Below are 17,563 nucleotides of genomic sequence, written 5' to 3'. Positions count from 1 at the left end.
TTTGAACATAAATGTAATTGAATTGTATATCTTGTTTCCTTAATGAAACTAAAATGTTTCGCAAGTTAAGTAGCAGTATAACAAGATAACGTCCTGTGTGGAAATTTAGTCTTTTGTGTAAATAATGTCGCTAGCTAGTAACAGTATGCGTTCAAATGTTTCTCAAGTATGTAAACAACAGTGTCTTATTCTCTTGCCGTTTCAGTTTTAGCCTTTACCTCCTTGTCTTTACCCCGAATCACTTTGTTTCCTACCTGAGCTTAATTCACTGTGTTTCATCCTCTGTAGGTATGTTTACCACCATTGACTTAAGGACATAAACATCTTGTTACGTACATTACAAGCATCTTAGTCTTCTTTACACCCCCTTTACTGCAGTGTGAGTGAATGCGGTAGAAGAAAACTTCTACCGCAATCATATTACGTACATACAATAGTCCACTTGATTTGTTATTGGAAATACTTGTGTCTATATGTAAACAACTTATAGCTGTACAGTAAATAAGATTTAAGTCACTTGAGATGGATGGGAAAACAAAAACAAAACAATATTTCTAGATTTCCAGTGTTGTTTTCGACATCTAACTTTACGTGGGCTTTGAAATATACTGTTATATGACATCTTAAATTTATAACTGACATTTAAAATTTTAATAGACATTTTAAATTTACAATGAGAAGTTTTAAATTTTGTTTGAGCGAAGTTCTGAGTCTAACTGTCTAACTGGTTTAAATAACAATTTCAGGTGTCAGCAAATCTAATTTCATATTATCATGACTTTAGAGTGAGAAATAAAACTATTTTTATACCATGGATAAATAATTAACATATCACATTATCGTATTAATCAAGTTTAACAATGGCATGAATTGGATCTAATGACGAGAGACTTTCCATGATGCAACAAAGGCATCAATAGAGTAGAATATCGATAAACAAAAATAAACAAACCTCAGTACCCAACCCTCAGAGTCTGGGGGAAATTCAAGAGCAGGTAAATACTTTTTCCTCAACTGTAGTATCAACGCTGTCATTAGTGTGACAACTATAGCAATGCAAAATAGGTATATAACTTTTCGGCGTCACTCCTAACACCATGATTCTCTGCTAGGTCTTTGGGAACATTTCTGAGTTTCACATGAGGTACTTTGTAATACACAAATAACGCTTACAACATTTATGAAATATGAAAAAACGCGTCCGTTCGTGTGAGATATTAAATTTTATATGAATTTGTAAATATTAAAACCATGTTACAGCATTGCTCGTAATAAAGAAACTGAATAAATAGTTTCTCTAAAATGGATGTATTTTCAGTCTCTCTCTCTCTCTCTCTCTCTCTCTCTCTCTCTCTCTCTCTCTCTCTCTCTCTCTCTCTCTCTCTCTCTCTCTCTCTCTCTCTCTCTCTCTCTCCCTCTCTCTCTCTCTCTCTGAAATCATTACAAATATCAATAAATTATCTTGATATGGAATACTTTATTTTTTCGTTTGGTACACCTGATTACGTTTAAATTAACGGATACATATAACGAAACCAGACGTTTGTTTTAAAAACGCATATTCAGAGCCACTCTGCACACAAACTGCAAGTTAGAATACAAGATAATGGAAAAATTTTCCGGGAATGCTCCTTGCTATTCCATATTTAATAAGAATTAAATCACGGCGGGAGTACAAATTCTAATTTTAATTTAATATGCATGTAAACATTTTAATAAGTAAATATTTTGATTTGGGGGATAACGTTACCTACTAAATTGCATCCTTGAAAAAAACCTTGGATAACCCACTTCCTAGAAGGCAAAAAAAATTTTTTTGCTAGCACTGAGAGTTTCATCCTTAAAACCCTCATCATGACATTTTTTATCCAAAAAAAGGCAACTTTTAGCAAGTTTTGAGTTTATTACATCAATTTGGCATAAATTATGGCTACATAACAAAACACCATACTGTTTGAACTTCTAGCCAAATTATATTTTTCTGTTTCCAGAATACGACGAATAGTCTTAAGCGGCTTGTTATACAGATAACTAAATTCTTAATAATAATAATAATAATAATAATAATAATAATAATAATAATAATAATAATAATAATAATCTTCGGCGCTTATAAGCTTCGAAAAATCACAATCTGGTTTTCAAAGATTGGCTTTCTTAATAATAATTTTAGAATAAGGTGGTTAGTCATATGCTATATATTTTGTGTGTAAATTGTATGAATTCTTCTGGCTTGGTTGTGGGATGAAAACCTGGAAGTTTCGTGAGGAAAACGCTCTCCCCACCTCCGTATGAAACCAACTCACATTCATCTTAAAAGGCCAAGGTTAGGGGGTCCTAGATGGAATTCAAACCCAAGTCTTTCTAACCAAAAGGCCGAAGTTGAATGAACTATGAAGGCTCTGACCAGTCCTTTACTTGATTCTAATTATATTGTTCTAGTTTGAACCTTTTTCGATTTTAATATTATGTTATTCGCCTTCAGAACACATAATTATCATCATCATTATCATCTTAAATTATCGTAATAGCTATGGAGGATCTTGAAATCTCATTAACAGGAAATAACGAGATGTATGCTCCACTGTTTGTTCAATTTGTGGAATGTATGTATATGTTTGCGAAAACGTTCTGTTTTGAAGGAAGCTGAACTCGAGTTAATAGGAGAAGAAATCTGCAGTAAACTTTTTGTCCCAAATAACTCAGTCGTCATTCTATGTCTAAATTGATCTAAATTCTAAACTCTGAATTGATGGGGATCAATTCAGACTTTGTGAAAAGATCTAAATAACTAAATTAATAAATAAAGTTCCTTCCATCACTGCTAAGTTTGAAACGAAGCCTAGTTAAGTGGTGTGATGAAGCCAACTATCCTTACACACGTCAAGATTAATCGCATGTTGATTTCCAGAGTAGGATACTGTCTGCAATAATCTTACTAAAAATAAATAAATAAAAACTTTACACTCACTCAACTTTCTTTTCTCGAATATTATTTGAATCTGTCATGTCGGGCGCAGCATTTAACACACACACACACACACACACACACACACACACACACACACACACACACACACACACACACACACACACACACACACACACACACACACACACACACACACACAAATCCATCAATATGAGAAAATGAATATTTCGTAAGTTAAAATGCCATCGAAAGTGATAATAATTCTCAAGTCTAATTGCACAAAATTATCAGGAAATTTCCGAATCATTCATTGGCAAAGGGGTCAGAGAAGATTTGCCAGTATCTAACAATAATAAGTGAACCTAATGGCAGAACATCAAAAAGCTCATTAATAGTATAGCGAGTAATGCATGTTATTTCGCCTAGAGGGAGAAACTATCAGATCAGGAGAAACATGAGCAATTAAGAGAGACCAGTCAAGTTTTCGGGAGCTAATATACACGTTCATGGACCCAACGGAGATCATTATTAAGGGGAAAGGAAGAACAACCGTAAATCTATTAATGGACTATAATTATTTATTTACATACTCTTAACACCTGGTAAGAATCGGCAATTTAAAAGTCTAAATAATTAGGCTTAAAGTGCATTCAAAGTTATTGAAAAAGTCAATAATAGCAAATTGTCCATTTTATGGACACTTATCAAACTAATGTTTGCGTTTGAAACTTAAAAATGTTTCACTACAGTATGTCAGTCATATGAGTAGCCGCTTACTATTTGATCATTCAAAAGACAACGGTCTTCGATGAGATCATCCTTAAAAATTAGGATGAATAAGAATTCTGTTTAGACTTACTTTTTGAATAAGGTTTCTCTTATCTGACAGCACTGTTTCGAACTCTTTGCAATATTCAAATATTTGTTTGACTAATTTAGATAAAGTATGGATAATTTTAGCTTTTTTTGTTTCAATTATTGAAACTTAAAAAAAATAATTTGCTAATTTTCAGAATTAATAACAGCAAAACTGTTAAAAGGAATATTGACTTATTGTAGACATAGATGCACATAAAACATTTCATACTATTTCCTAAAAATTAAGCTTTTAAAAATACTTATAATTTCGAGTTATGTTGAGAAAGTAAATAGAAAGGACAGATAAAAATATATATTTTGCAGTTTGATAGGCACTAGTTTAGAAAGCTTATTATTATCTGCCAGTTCTCAAATTTTAGTTACACAAAACCATTCATTATAACGATCATTTGTGTGCCTTATTACATGCATTTACATAGCTTACAATATGTTTTCATGCATGAACTTCAACGATTTACCCACTTTTACAAGTTAGAAAGTGTTACGCTAAAGTTTAAAAAATACAGTGCAATAATTTTCACTGAACTATACGTGGGACAAAAGACATCAGTTCGGAATTCCGACAAACTGGCTACAGTCCAAATTACTTGGAGAAAATTACTTAATGATTGATTACCCTCAACGAGAGAAAGCTTTCTAGAAGCAGCGAGCTGCAGCTACTTCGCCCAGTGATACTAACTGATCGATTATAATACAAACAGTGTTTAGAAAAGTTGGAATTTATAACCTGCAAGAAACCAACAATAATTGCGAAACTAATTAACTGTAATGAACACCAAAGTAGTCTTTTAATTAACAGAAAATACAAATTAGAAGTGTTTACAAAACTTCTAAACAGGAGAATTTTCTAGAGGGGAAAAAATGTAGTTTTTGATTTCACAGCAAACAGATCGTAGAAAGAATTTTCAACGAAAGAGACAACTTGAAAAAGTTTGCTATAGATGGCGCTGATTTTTAGTTAATTTTTGCAATTTTTGCAGTTTCATTGTCGATAGAATTACGTCATCGTTTGGAACCTACTCTGTTATTAATTGCATAAATATTATTTTACTAATACGAAAATAGTTGTTCATTATCTTGTGTTATTCAATTAATCATTGTTATTGTTAGCGTGGTATCAGATTGATATCAACATTACAACAAAGAGGTTAGTCTTTCAAGAACAAAAAAACTTCTTAATATTGTACTACTGTACGCAGTGACGGCGTGAAGATTTAAGTGGAGGTGCTGCATATACAAAATTAAATAAAAAAATATTTTTTTCCTAATGAGGAACCAATAAAAAATTGCTTTATTAAAAATATTTCACCCTTACCACGAACACACACCGATAATAAAAGTTTCGTATCTCACAGAAATAACGCGCGCATGCATACAGTTTATCTGTAGCGAGTGTCGGATTCACTTGTTACGTTCAATGACAAATGCAAACGGATATCGGCGAGTCCACTGCAATTGGCCGAACGTAATTCCGACACTGCGTTAGTTCGCAGTGCATTTGTTTCGAAATCTAAAGCGTTAATCGAACAATTCCAATTATTAACATTTCAATCAACGTCGAAACATAAGCACTAACCTTTAATATGTTGTATTGAATTTATATAATGTTATAAGCATTGTTATTATTTATAAACACAAGCAAAATTTAATTTTTTTCATTTTTTCCTTCGGGGTACTGTAGTGTCGCAATGCTTATGTACAAGCTGCCACTGACTGTACCCTAACCGAATCCTCCTGAGATAGATTTTATCACTAAGTAAACACACTTCTCAAATGTACGTTTTTCTGTTATCATTTCAGTGAAGCCTGTTCACGTGCGAATAACATCTCACAAACGTTCTTTTTCTTCGGCGAGAAGAGCAGAGTTGATGTGTCAGTCAAACGGATCGAGACCGCCTGCTCGAATTACGTGGTGGATGGCAGCGGATCAGTTAGTTAATACAACTGAAAAAATATCTTCCACTGGCAATCAAACAACTAGTATTCTTAACTTCTGGCCCTCTGGTGAGGATAATGGAAAATACTTGTCCTGTCGAGCTACCAATCCTCGTTTGCCTGAAAGCAGCATAGAAGATGGATGGATCGTGAACATTTCTTGTGAGTATTTCCAAGCAACTTGACGCAATTTGGGAATTCTTTACACTTTGGTGGGCTCTGGTAATTAAAATTGCCAGAGATTTCATGATCATCCCAACTTATGATTACTTTAAGCAGCTATTATGAAAAGTAAAATTGAATTTAAATATATATATATTTTTTTTAATTCATTTATTTTTATTTTTATTAATGAGCTTTCATAGAAATTAAATAACATTCTTATGAATTAAAGATTCTTATTCCTGTTCCTGTTCTTATTTTCTATAAGCATTTTTTTTTTCAAATCAACATTTAAAATTCGCTTAAAAATGCAGACATTCTCTATAGACAAATTAATAGATGTAAATTAATAGAGTGTCTGTTCGTCTAAAATATTTTCTTTATCATTACTGTAATTACAAAATTTATTAATAATAAAAAAGTGAATCTACATATTAGAAAGCTACATATGTGGATATACCAGATGCGATGCTTAGCTGTATTATTTTGAAAAAGTTTAAAACCGGTAGATTTTACGTCACCTCAAACTAATAATCGAGCATAAAGACTTTTTGTGTGTATGTCTATGCGTGCGTGTGTGTGTGTGTGTGTGTGTGTGTGTGTGTGTGTAAGAGTGAGAGAGAGAGATTTTCAACTAGAATCAAATAATTACTCATCTGTCAAGAAAACTTCTACAACAAGCCGAACGGAGCTCTTCTGCAATGCATCATGAATTTTTAGGGAAGCTTTTGGAGTTCGGTCTCAAATGTAAGAACAGTTACTGTACAAAACTGAATGTAATCACGTTTTGCATGTTATATATATATATATATATATATATATATATATATATAATATATAAAGCATTTTATAATCTTTAAATAACAGTCAGTTGACAATAAAAATACTCCCTGTAAAAATAGTTTCCCTCCATAGCGTTAGACTTCCAGAAGATATACAATTATAGGTTCGATTCTAGTCTAAAAGAATGTTCTCTAGGCCTTTCTACAAGCGGATCTGGAGTTAGTTGGTCACTGGCTAAGAAAAATAGAGTTCTTTTCTACCCTAAAACCTTAGATTTTAACTCTGCAAGTTCTACGGTCAAAACTTGACCTTAGAACTTGCCCTGTTTGAGACGTATAATATATATGTTACAGTTTAGGACAACGAGGTGGCAGCAGTTATATGCCGTATACAATCTCATTTCATTGATAAGTCTTGAGCTCAGCTGTTAGTGAAGGCTGAAAGGTTCAGGCGAGGGATACCAACTGATACCAACCTCCAATACTTTGAATAACATACTCAGACTTTCTTCCACGTATATGTGTTTTGCATATCACATATTTCCTTTATTATATGCAGGCTTCTATTTCCTACTTTTTTTTATATTTCTGCTTTATAATACTTGCTTTTTTTGGTATATCTATTTTCTCCTTGCTTTCAATATATTTTGTATTAACGTTTGAATCTTCTAAACTGAAAAGTTTCTTTTTTAATTGAGCAGACTTCATAGGTTTCTATTTTTAAAATAGTGATCCAATAGTTCCTGCAACTTATTCACAACTTTGGTGAGGGTTGTTAAAAAGTTCTGCAATGTTTTGTTGGGGATGGTGAATGCCGATATTCTTTCTGCAAATTGCAATCTTCATGACAGACTCAAACTTTCGAGTTTATGTTCTCTTTATTTAGCTGTTTTATAAGTAGAAAGTGATTGTCAGATAAATCCAACCACGTCCTACTTTTTTACACTAATGATATCTGCATGATCTCCTTTGAAGACATGAAATCTTTCTTCCATAACTCTGCCAAATTAAATGTTTGCTAGAACTCTTTCTCAAAATTCGATATAGAATAAAACCAAAGGTAGAAACAGTCTCTTCTTTTATTCAGTCCCATCTTTTTATCATTTACTTTTTCTAAAATTAAGTGACTTTCTCTAGGCTAGGTAAATATTCACAAGATCGAACCGGATTACGGAATTGACAAAACTGTATTTCAAAAAAGTTTGAATCGGCAATGCACTTCAAAGTTATTGACTGTTTAACAAAGAGGGTGTACCCTCTTCTTCCTTTATATATATATATAAGCAACCTGAAGACATTCAGAAACATCTATTCCCATGGAGTCGCTATGTTTCAGCAATCAAATCAGTAATTTCAACAGTTGCAGTTGTAATAATTGTAATTGTAAAATCATGAAAAGTAATGGGTAAGAAAGAGTATTTGCTATGTTTCTAGAATTTATGAAAAGGTTAATATTATTTAAAATGTAGAATTGTAAGTTGCAAGTGAATTATAATTTCCATTTTTACTACCAGAAAAATATAATAAAATTTAGAAATAAAAGAGGCAATTTACACTCTGGACAGAGTTGTTTTCAATTACTTGTCAAAACAAGTAATATACTGCTGTCGCTGTTTGGAATTATCGAGTCCGCTAAGACTCTGAGTCCGGTGCGTTACGGCTTTCGGACTGGTTTTCCTGATTTTACAGTAGAAGGAAAAAGCCAATTTTCTGAAAGGAAAACCTTTGCCAGCTCCGTATGATACGCGCTAACTTGAAGAAAGCTCCTATAAAGATTCGAATCTGCTTATTTCCTTCCAACCAAAAGAATTTGTCAAAACTGACTGAGATTCGAAGGCTTTCGCATAGTATGAACGATTTCACATCTGGAACTCTAGCAGATAATCCAAACACTCTTATGAAGATGTAGATAAATATATGTTTTCAGGTAAGAAAATGATACTACTATAATGCAGAAATGATTTGATGCTATGAAAGCATTGTGAATCTGCTGCAACGTATTCTATATTTAAATATAGAATAAGTTGCAGCAGATTCACAATACTCTCATAAATACAGGATAATGTTATGGCGGTCTATCACGCCGTTATCCAGTAATTATGAAATATATAGCTACGATCTTCCCTCTTCGACCAACAGGTTATGAGGAATCCCACAGTGGGAGTAGATATCCGAGTCTGTGTGGTAAAGATTTTAATCTGTCGGTGTAGAACCACTTTTCTGGTTAATGGAGAAATGATTCGAAAAATCACGATGTTAAGTTTCCTGAGTAAGATTGATATATTGTCGACCTCAGGATGCCCACAGTGCCGAGAACCACCACAGCGCAAAGATCTGGGTCCGAATCTCATCTGGGAAGCGAAGAGAAGAAGGTGCGCTATAGCCGTTCTCATACAGGTGGTATCGACAAAATACCGACAGGCTTATACATACATATAATAAACATAATTTTCAGACCACATAGTTTTGGTCGCTTCAGGCGTCTTTCCTTTCCTATAACTTTTCATATGTAAGACTGATATAAAATACACAACACAGTAAAGAATAACAAACAGACATATTATTTTTTTTTCTTATACCAATTCAATAAAAACACGAAAACAAATTGATCTCACAATACAAATTTATCTGTTTTGATTATTTGATTATAAACAGCTTGTAATATTTAATAGAATTGTCGCATAAAAAAAACTGAAATTATATTGTCTGGTTTAGTATCGCGTTTCGTGACAAAAGCTAATTCTGGCAATTCTCCTAATTAATCAAATTTAATCTGTCAATCGCATTCTGTTTAATCTCTACGTTTATATTTCATTTCAGATATCCCCAAAGTGTCGATCAGTGCGAGGGCTTATCCCAAACCCCAACAGACGATCAGTGAAGGCAACGATGTTTACTTTCTCTGCGATATCAAATCCAATCCTCCTGCTAGCGAAATTGGTTGGAAATTTGAAGCGAAGCCATTATTCCACAACCCCGCTCAAGGAATTACCATGAGCAATCAATCACTCGTTATAAAGAACGTTCAGAGGGAACACAGGGGGCGCTATCAGTGTTGGGCATCGAATATGGAAGGCAAAGGAGAAAGTGAAATGGCCTATTTGAGAATTAACTGTGAGTACAAAGAAATCCTCAACAAAACAGGCTTGAATATTTGACTGTATATATTCCTAATAAAATGTTATTAGGAATATACCTTCACGTATCTGAACTATTATTAAAACTTTGACGTGCTAATCAAGAACTTAAATACAATTCATTTCGAATTAAAGAGACTATTAAACAACAACTAATATTTTATTTTTATCTGCCTTAAATCAGACGCAATAACTTAAGGAGATTTTATATGTGAATAGAATTGATAATGTCAAAAACAATATTTATTTTGTTATCTGTGATTAAGGAATATTATAACCAAAAATTCGATAATTCTCGGTTATTAAATTGTGAATTTTAATTGTTTATTTTAACGATATTTATTAAACAGATTATTTGGACAAACATTTATATATCTTTACTCAGATCGATTCTCTTAGGAGTATTCTAATACAGTATATTCATATTAGTATTGATTTGAGAAAATCGATCTAAGATTTGATCTGAGAGAATCGATCTAAGATTTGATCTGAGAGAATCGATCTAAGATTTGATCTGAGAATTAATCGAACGTTTAATTAATTCTTGTACTAAATTATAATGGAATTTATATGATTGATAGTCAATTTTAGGGCTAGATTTTAGGCATTTTATAAAAAATGGCAATTCAAAGTTGTTTATATTTACAGCTCAAATCGAATTTTGATTATGCTATTAATTACCGAAGTATTGATGTTTTTTTTTGTCAGAAAAACATCTGCTTGTAAACAAATCAGAATATAAATGTTACGGTGGATTACAATATGCATCACAAACCCTAGATTATACGATTCAGAGTTCGCGATTTATTTGATACAAATGTCACCTTTATAATAAACTGCATTATGCTGAGCGATAAATTATAATATCGGTTATATTCGTGTGGGAAAAACATACATTTTCGCTAATAAGATGAATGACAAAAGTATGCTTATTGTCTTAGCAATGAACGTTTGTTAATTTCGTCATGGTTCGAAGATGTTTCATGATGTGAGCTAGAATTTCAGGTAGCGATAAATGCAATGAGCAAGTTTTATTAGGCATTCGTTATATGGTAGTTTCCATACTATCAAAAGCATAACTGCCCACAATTATCCAAAATGCCAGTATACGAATATTACACGAAACAACAGGCAAAATAAATAAAATTCTCACAGCTACTAAATTAAAATGTGATATACCACATTTTAATTTAGATATACCATATTTAATTTAGAAAGGTGATATACCACACACTCAATGAACGAAATCAGAGAGTATTTGACAAATCATATAAATTGGGTGACAAATTCGGACATGCATGGACGTGTAATAAACATGCTTGAAATCATATCTGAAACTGAAAGTTTCAGATATGATTACAAGTTTCAGATATAATCACTCAAAAATATTTTGAGTGATTCTATTAAGACAATGAAAAATTCTTTTTTATTTTCGCAATCAGAATAAACTCACAGCGTAATTTGGATCTAAGATGTTTTGGTCTAAGATGAAGGGCAAATAATTGTTTCCTTTTCTTTCATCTTTAATATATGCCCTTATTTGTATAGGTTCTCTGACGACCAGTTGTCCTCAAGAAAACTGTGAATTTCGTATTGTTTTTCTAATGCTAAATAACACTTTATATCGAGTTGTGGTTCAGAAAACATTGGTAAAAAAACAGATGTTTATTACGGATGGTAAAATTATACGGATGCATTTTTAATTCAGTAATAAAACGTAATCCAACATAATAAACGTAATGGAATTATATAGCAATCCAAGACCATTTTATATGCTGGAAGGGGTACATCTATAAATATTTATAGCAGTTTTATTACTGAGTGTAGAAACAGGTTTTACACTATGTGTAAACAAAAATCCTCATAAATTTCCTTTTCATCCTAGTCAGCATTCCATCCCAGATCTTTCAAACTTAAGGGCATCGTACTTTATTTTATTAACCAATATAACGTGGGCTCACTTTTTGAGGTATTTCCAGAGGACACTCTCAGGAATACATCATCTTCTGCTAAATATTTCATCAATAGTCCATCCTTCCATTAAAATGGAAGTGTAGTCACGTCTTGCAATGAACTATCTGAATCGTCCATAATATCAATAGACTTTTCAGTATTCATGTTCGCTTTCACAGATTACGGCAATGAATCGTAGCTCACTGTAACTATGATGCCTTTCGGCTGGAAAGACCTAGTTTCGAATTTCTTCTGGGATGCGGAGGACCTTTATAAGGACTTATAAGGACTTTCAATGTGAATTAGCCAGTCTCGTATGAAGGAGGGAGGAGTTTTCTTTTCTTCCCAGAAACGACATTTTATCTCACAAAACAGGCAAACATCAGCAGACATAATCCATTGGCATCATGATCTTAGATACACTGGTGTAATTCAAAATCCCCTACAATTTATTCCAAGAAAGAGGATCGCTGACAACGCAACACTCTCATTTGCTACCTTAACAGATGAAGTGAACACCCCAGTAAACAGCATTCTCCTGCAATCGCCATACATAAAGTTCCATTCAAACTGAAGAATAGGTTTTCGGATTCTTCGCTCTCTACGTGGATTTGTCCAACAATCGACTCTTCAATAATGAATTGTAGATAACACAGTTCAAACTCGGATTTTGCTTGAGGATATGAATATCATCCCCAGATTGTATAAAGGCTGAAAATGTTCGATGTTAGACCTCTTCAACGGAGTTTCCTGATTATGTAAAATATAAATGCATGCATTAATTGCTTTTTATAGGAAAAGAAATATTTTTTTATGAAAAAGGTAAAAAATGGTAAAGTCCCTAGCACATCTACTGTATCAATGTAGTATAGGTTTACAATATGAAATATAAGTCATAACTCCAGAATAGGAACGCTTAGTATGGTAAAGGAATGCTTGGTACATATAAGAAGAAAACTACTTTTTTCTGCATTAAACTAGCAAAGCTAATGTGACTTTTTAATGCTTCATAATATAGTTTATTATTTTTATGTTTTAAATCATTCAGACGAAACTTATACATGAAATGCATGTATTAAAGTGGCGCCCTCTCTTGGATATCTAAACAATTCGAGCATGAGACATACAATATGATTCTTTAAGTAGTGTATTGTTAACTATAAATATCCGTATTAATTTCCAGTATTTATTAATGTTATTTGTTTTTATTTTACAGACACTCCAGTATGCCGAAGTCAACAAAAAATCGTTTATGGTGTAGCCAGAGAAGAGGCAGCTCGAGTTGATTGCGAGGTTGAAAGCGAACCAGATGAAGTCATGTTTCGGTGGGTATTTAATAACAGCGGAGGTCAACACAGCATTCTCTCTTTTACGAGTGAAGGAACTCACAGCACTGCCACTTATATTCCGCGTACGCTGAACGATTTCGGGACTTTATTCTGTTGGGGAAAAAATGTAGTGGGTGAACAACAGCGTCCTTGTGTGTTTACTGTAATCCCCGCAGGTGAGTGCTGATAAGTCAATCTCCTTTAGTTATTGTTGGTTCGTTTTATCTATTATCATAACGGCAATTATTCAGCGTGTTAAAACATTAAATATTTTACGCAAGAATGAAATTGGAAACTTAGCTACTTGAGTCGATTTTGGAGCTGAACTTTGAACTTATATGAGGAGGTGATCTCCTAAGGATTATTTCCTGTTATCACATTATGCATTTCTGACAAAAACCAAATTTGTTATAGGTTCATTTTATTCTTCATCGTATTTTCTGGTATAATCGAATTTGTTATAATGTTATAACTCCGACCGGATCAGAACCACGTTTGTTCGATACTTCAATGTTTTCAAGTATTAAAATGATTCATAACTACTATGTAAAGGTTTTTATAAAGTGTTACCAAATTAGTTTGAAATCTTGTCATTCTAAAAAATGAACGTAACACGAAATGCTCATTTCAGAATATACAGACGAAAAGCAAATTCAGTCATAATATGATTTTTCGGACATGTAGCAGCACTGAGATAGCTGTTACGACAATCCATAGACAGCACCTCTTCTGTCCGTATACACTCCAAAGAAACAGCCAAAATTAACCTGCCTCTGCAATTCCTTCCTAATTCCGTGTATTTGCATGATGCAAAGAACAGAAATGGATGCAATGAGAAAGGAAGAATGAGCCTTCTCCATACCACACAATTTCTCATATAATGTAAACAAACTACTTTATATTCCTCAGTTATTTTTTTTAACTGTTCCATTGACACGTTGCAATTGACTTAAAGCATTTCAGTTAATTCATATCACACAACCAATAAGTTCAAAACACCCATAAAAATCAAATAATATGATTGCAGTATGTATTCGAAGTCATTACTGAACTGGACCGAACCCTTTAATATAATTAATGTTTTACATCTGCTTTGTTTTCTAATGTGGTTAATTCCCCATTCCCATTATTATTACCAACATTATTTTAATCCTGATCAGCAGAGTTAAATAGAAGAATATTCTTCTGGGAATTGCCTTTCACTACTGTATCAATTGCTACATTTCAATGCACATTTTTAGAAACGGAAGTCAATTAAAGCATTACAAGTTTGTAAAGAAGCCACTCGGTTATTATAGGTCATTTTTCGATCACATTTCCAAGCACAGTCCTTTACACTCTTCCTTCTTCGCTGCCATTACTTCTGAAATTTTCTTCTGCTTCTACTACGTGTTTTATGGATGACCCCTTAAGAAGTAATTTTATATCTTTTGAACTTTGATATAACTTCCACAACATCATTAAATTTTCTTTTTAGTAGGCCGTTCAGCCAACAGTCATAAATCTTTGGTTTTTCCTAAATTCGCGATGATGTTATCTTTGAAATTGAATGTAGCGGAGGCAAAGTAGTTAACGTAATGATTTTTAGTTCTAAGAAAAGAGAAAGTTTTTACGGTACCTAGATATTCTCGAAGTTGCCTGTACACACACACGCACACGATGTCATAACCAACAGTAGTAACAATTTTATTGCCTTCGCAATAAAAAAAAAATTCCCAATAGCTGAGAGAGTAGAAATAATTATTTGAGATACCAAATACCATTAGTATTAAAAGTAGTAAATTATTATCTACTTATTTTAATTAAATGAAAACATTTCCATGTCTTCAATTTGCGGTTTGTTTTGAGTAAAATAACAAGTAATTAAAAAGCAAAACACGCTAAATACTAATTTTGAAGCGTACATAACAATACAAATATAATAAAAATCTCTATTTGTGTTTTGGACATTGAAATTCTATTTTCGTTAATACATTTCAGATATATTTATATTATATCCATAGGGGAAGCAGTAAAAAGAATTTTTAAATCTTAACTTTTGTTACTTTTTCATGATAGCTTTTTTAACTCTGTCACAAGCAAATGAACGCAGTTAATAATGACTTTAACAATGGAAACATAATAGTAAAGAGTCCAATAATCTATTTCATGTTTTAAGTAGTCTAATAGTCTCTTTAAAATAATCTATTTTAAACATGTCAGAATTGTGTATTTAAATATACCATTCTGACATGTTTAAAAGCTATGAATTATCACCATTTACAATAGGCTCTTTGATTTAAACATACTTTGAAAAACATACTCTAAAAATAAAACTGTCTTTTCTGTAATCATCGACTGTACTTGCATTGCGATATTTGTTACTGTTATCCATTGTTACCGATAGTGTCAACTTCCACGTCCCCTTGGATTTACCACAACGCGCGTGAAGTCATTCTACAGTAAATAGTTTATCGATCGTTGCTGAAGACGATCGAATGTCACGTAGTTGGAACTATGTGTCACGTATTAGAGAAGAAATTGTCCTATTAGGAGATAATAGGCCCTCTGATCCCTTGCTGGAGACTTCCCTTCTGCCTCTCACTCCATCCACATTTCCCATTCAGTCGAAGACCTAAAAGAATTTCCTGGGCTTTATTAAACTCACTCCCTAGTTTATGGTTGTGAAGTTTTCCTCAGGGAACTCCGGTTTTGATCTTATAAGTGAAGACTTCGAATCACTGGATCCGCAATTGCTGTTCAGATAAGATACGCGAATGTAGTCAGATATATAATGCGGCGGTGGCTTCCTGAAAGAAATTTTGCTCCATGCAGTATCCATAATCTGACTGGATCTATTACACGAAAACATAATCACATCTTTTATTACTACCTGAGAATTTCTCGTTAGTTAGAAATATAGTCCGATGATATTATCCATACTCTACAAGATCCTGTGCGCGAACTTCGCATTTGCGGTGCTAAATACTGTACAGTATTATGTCCTCTTTGTCTGTATGAACAAAACCAAACATTCAGGCACTCCATCAGTGGTATAAAACGAACAAGTATTTTCTCATGGATCCTCCAATCCTTACATTTGAAGGGCTGTAAAAGTGAAAAACATAATTACAACTTATTGTTATAATGACTATTTAGAGAAGTTTTGGCATAGTAATTAGTTCCAAAATCGTGAAAATGACACTGTGTATAAATAAATAAATAGAAGACTAATAAATATCAAATTTCAAATCCTTGACAAGGATATTTCACCCGAAAGTTGTTCCATTTATGAGTCTATTCCAAACAAACAGTTCCAGATGATAAATCCAGATCAATCGGAATTTTAAAGTTAAGGTGGAGTGACAGTTGAATTCAGTAAATTAGTGATCGCCTTCGTGTCTACAACCTAACGCTATCATAGTATATATTAAAGATTGCTAATTGACTTCATTTATGCCAGTCGTCTCCAGATAAATCATTCCGATTTTGATCATTGTTATTGTTGCTTCGAGCTTTTTCGACACTCGAAATTATTATTTCATATCCTCCATAATAGGTAAAAGAGTGACTTATAACTTTAAACTATAATTTCATTGTAGTTTTCTATAATATCATTAATACAAACTTTTAAAATAGTATTAATAATATGCATTAATATTACACTAATTCGATTTTGATCTTCTCAAGGACCACCGGAACCACTAAAGAACTGTACAGTAACTAATACGACTTTTGACACTTTAACGATAGAGTGCGAAGCGGGCTACGATGGCGGACTGCAACAGCGTTTTCAACTGGAAATTTACAACTCTCCTCAGGAATACCTTCAGGTGAATTTGACATCGAAAAATTCTCCGTCATTTTTCGTGTCTGACCTTCCATCCGGTACTGACTACATCCTGGTAATCTATGCTACTAATGCTAAAGGTCGAAGCAGTTCTACTGTAATCAAAGCTCAAACACTAGAAGATCCCAGGAAAGAAGCAGGTAAGATTCATAGTACTGCCAACGAAATAAAGACATAAGGTAAGAAATAAATCTTCTCGGCAAGAGAGAGAGAGAGAGAGATCGAATATTAGTTGGATTTCAGTGGCAAAGGTCGGGGAGGGCATGCAAAGGAAGAATCGTTATTATTCAATATTCAATCTTATTCTTATATTCTCTCTCTCTCTCTCTCTCTCTCTCTCTCTCTCTCCTCTCTCTCCTCTCTCTCTCTCTCTCCTCTCTCTCTCTCTCTCATATCAAAATTGGTTCTTGTTCTTTCAGAGATACTTGTTCCTCATGAAATTTCCTTAATTCACACAAAAACATAAGGAAATCAATAAATAATAGTTATTTAAAGAGATATATTTCACTAGGATTGAAATGTATGGCTTTAAATAAAAATAAATATTATTGACTTATTTCCTTGTTTTGTTTTTGTGTGAATTAAAAAAACATGATAGGTTCACTCCCTAACGAGAAGTCTCTTTT

General features: G+C 32.9%; 1 protein-coding gene across 3 annotated transcripts in view; it reads left to right on the top strand.

Annotated features, from left to right (window-relative positions):
* Positions 1 to 17,563, top strand: part of LOC150108703 (protein turtle homolog B-like) — a 213,518-nt gene that overhangs the window by 166,776 nt on the left and 29,179 nt on the right. For all 3 annotated transcript variants that reach the window (XM_090416171.1, XM_090416172.1, XM_090416169.1), the window contains 4 exons: positions 5,612 to 5,908; positions 9,511 to 9,804; positions 12,997 to 13,284; positions 16,778 to 17,077. In XM_090416171.1, coding sequence (XP_090272297.1) covers positions 5,612 to 5,908; positions 9,511 to 9,804; positions 12,997 to 13,284; positions 16,778 to 17,077 — 1,179 coding nt within the window. The remainder of the gene's footprint in view (positions 1 to 5,611; positions 5,909 to 9,510; positions 9,805 to 12,996; positions 13,285 to 16,777; positions 17,078 to 17,563) is intronic.

This window comes from Typopeltis vanoorti, chromosome 3 (genome assembly GCF_054136105.1).
Source record: "Typopeltis vanoorti isolate ZY-2024b chromosome 3, IOZ_Tvanoo_1.0, whole genome shotgun sequence".
Taxonomy (NCBI): domain Eukaryota; kingdom Metazoa; phylum Arthropoda; class Arachnida; order Uropygi; family Thelyphonidae; genus Typopeltis; species Typopeltis vanoorti.
The sequence above is the reverse complement of the archived record's forward strand: the minus strand, read 5'-3'. Positions and strand labels throughout refer to the sequence as shown.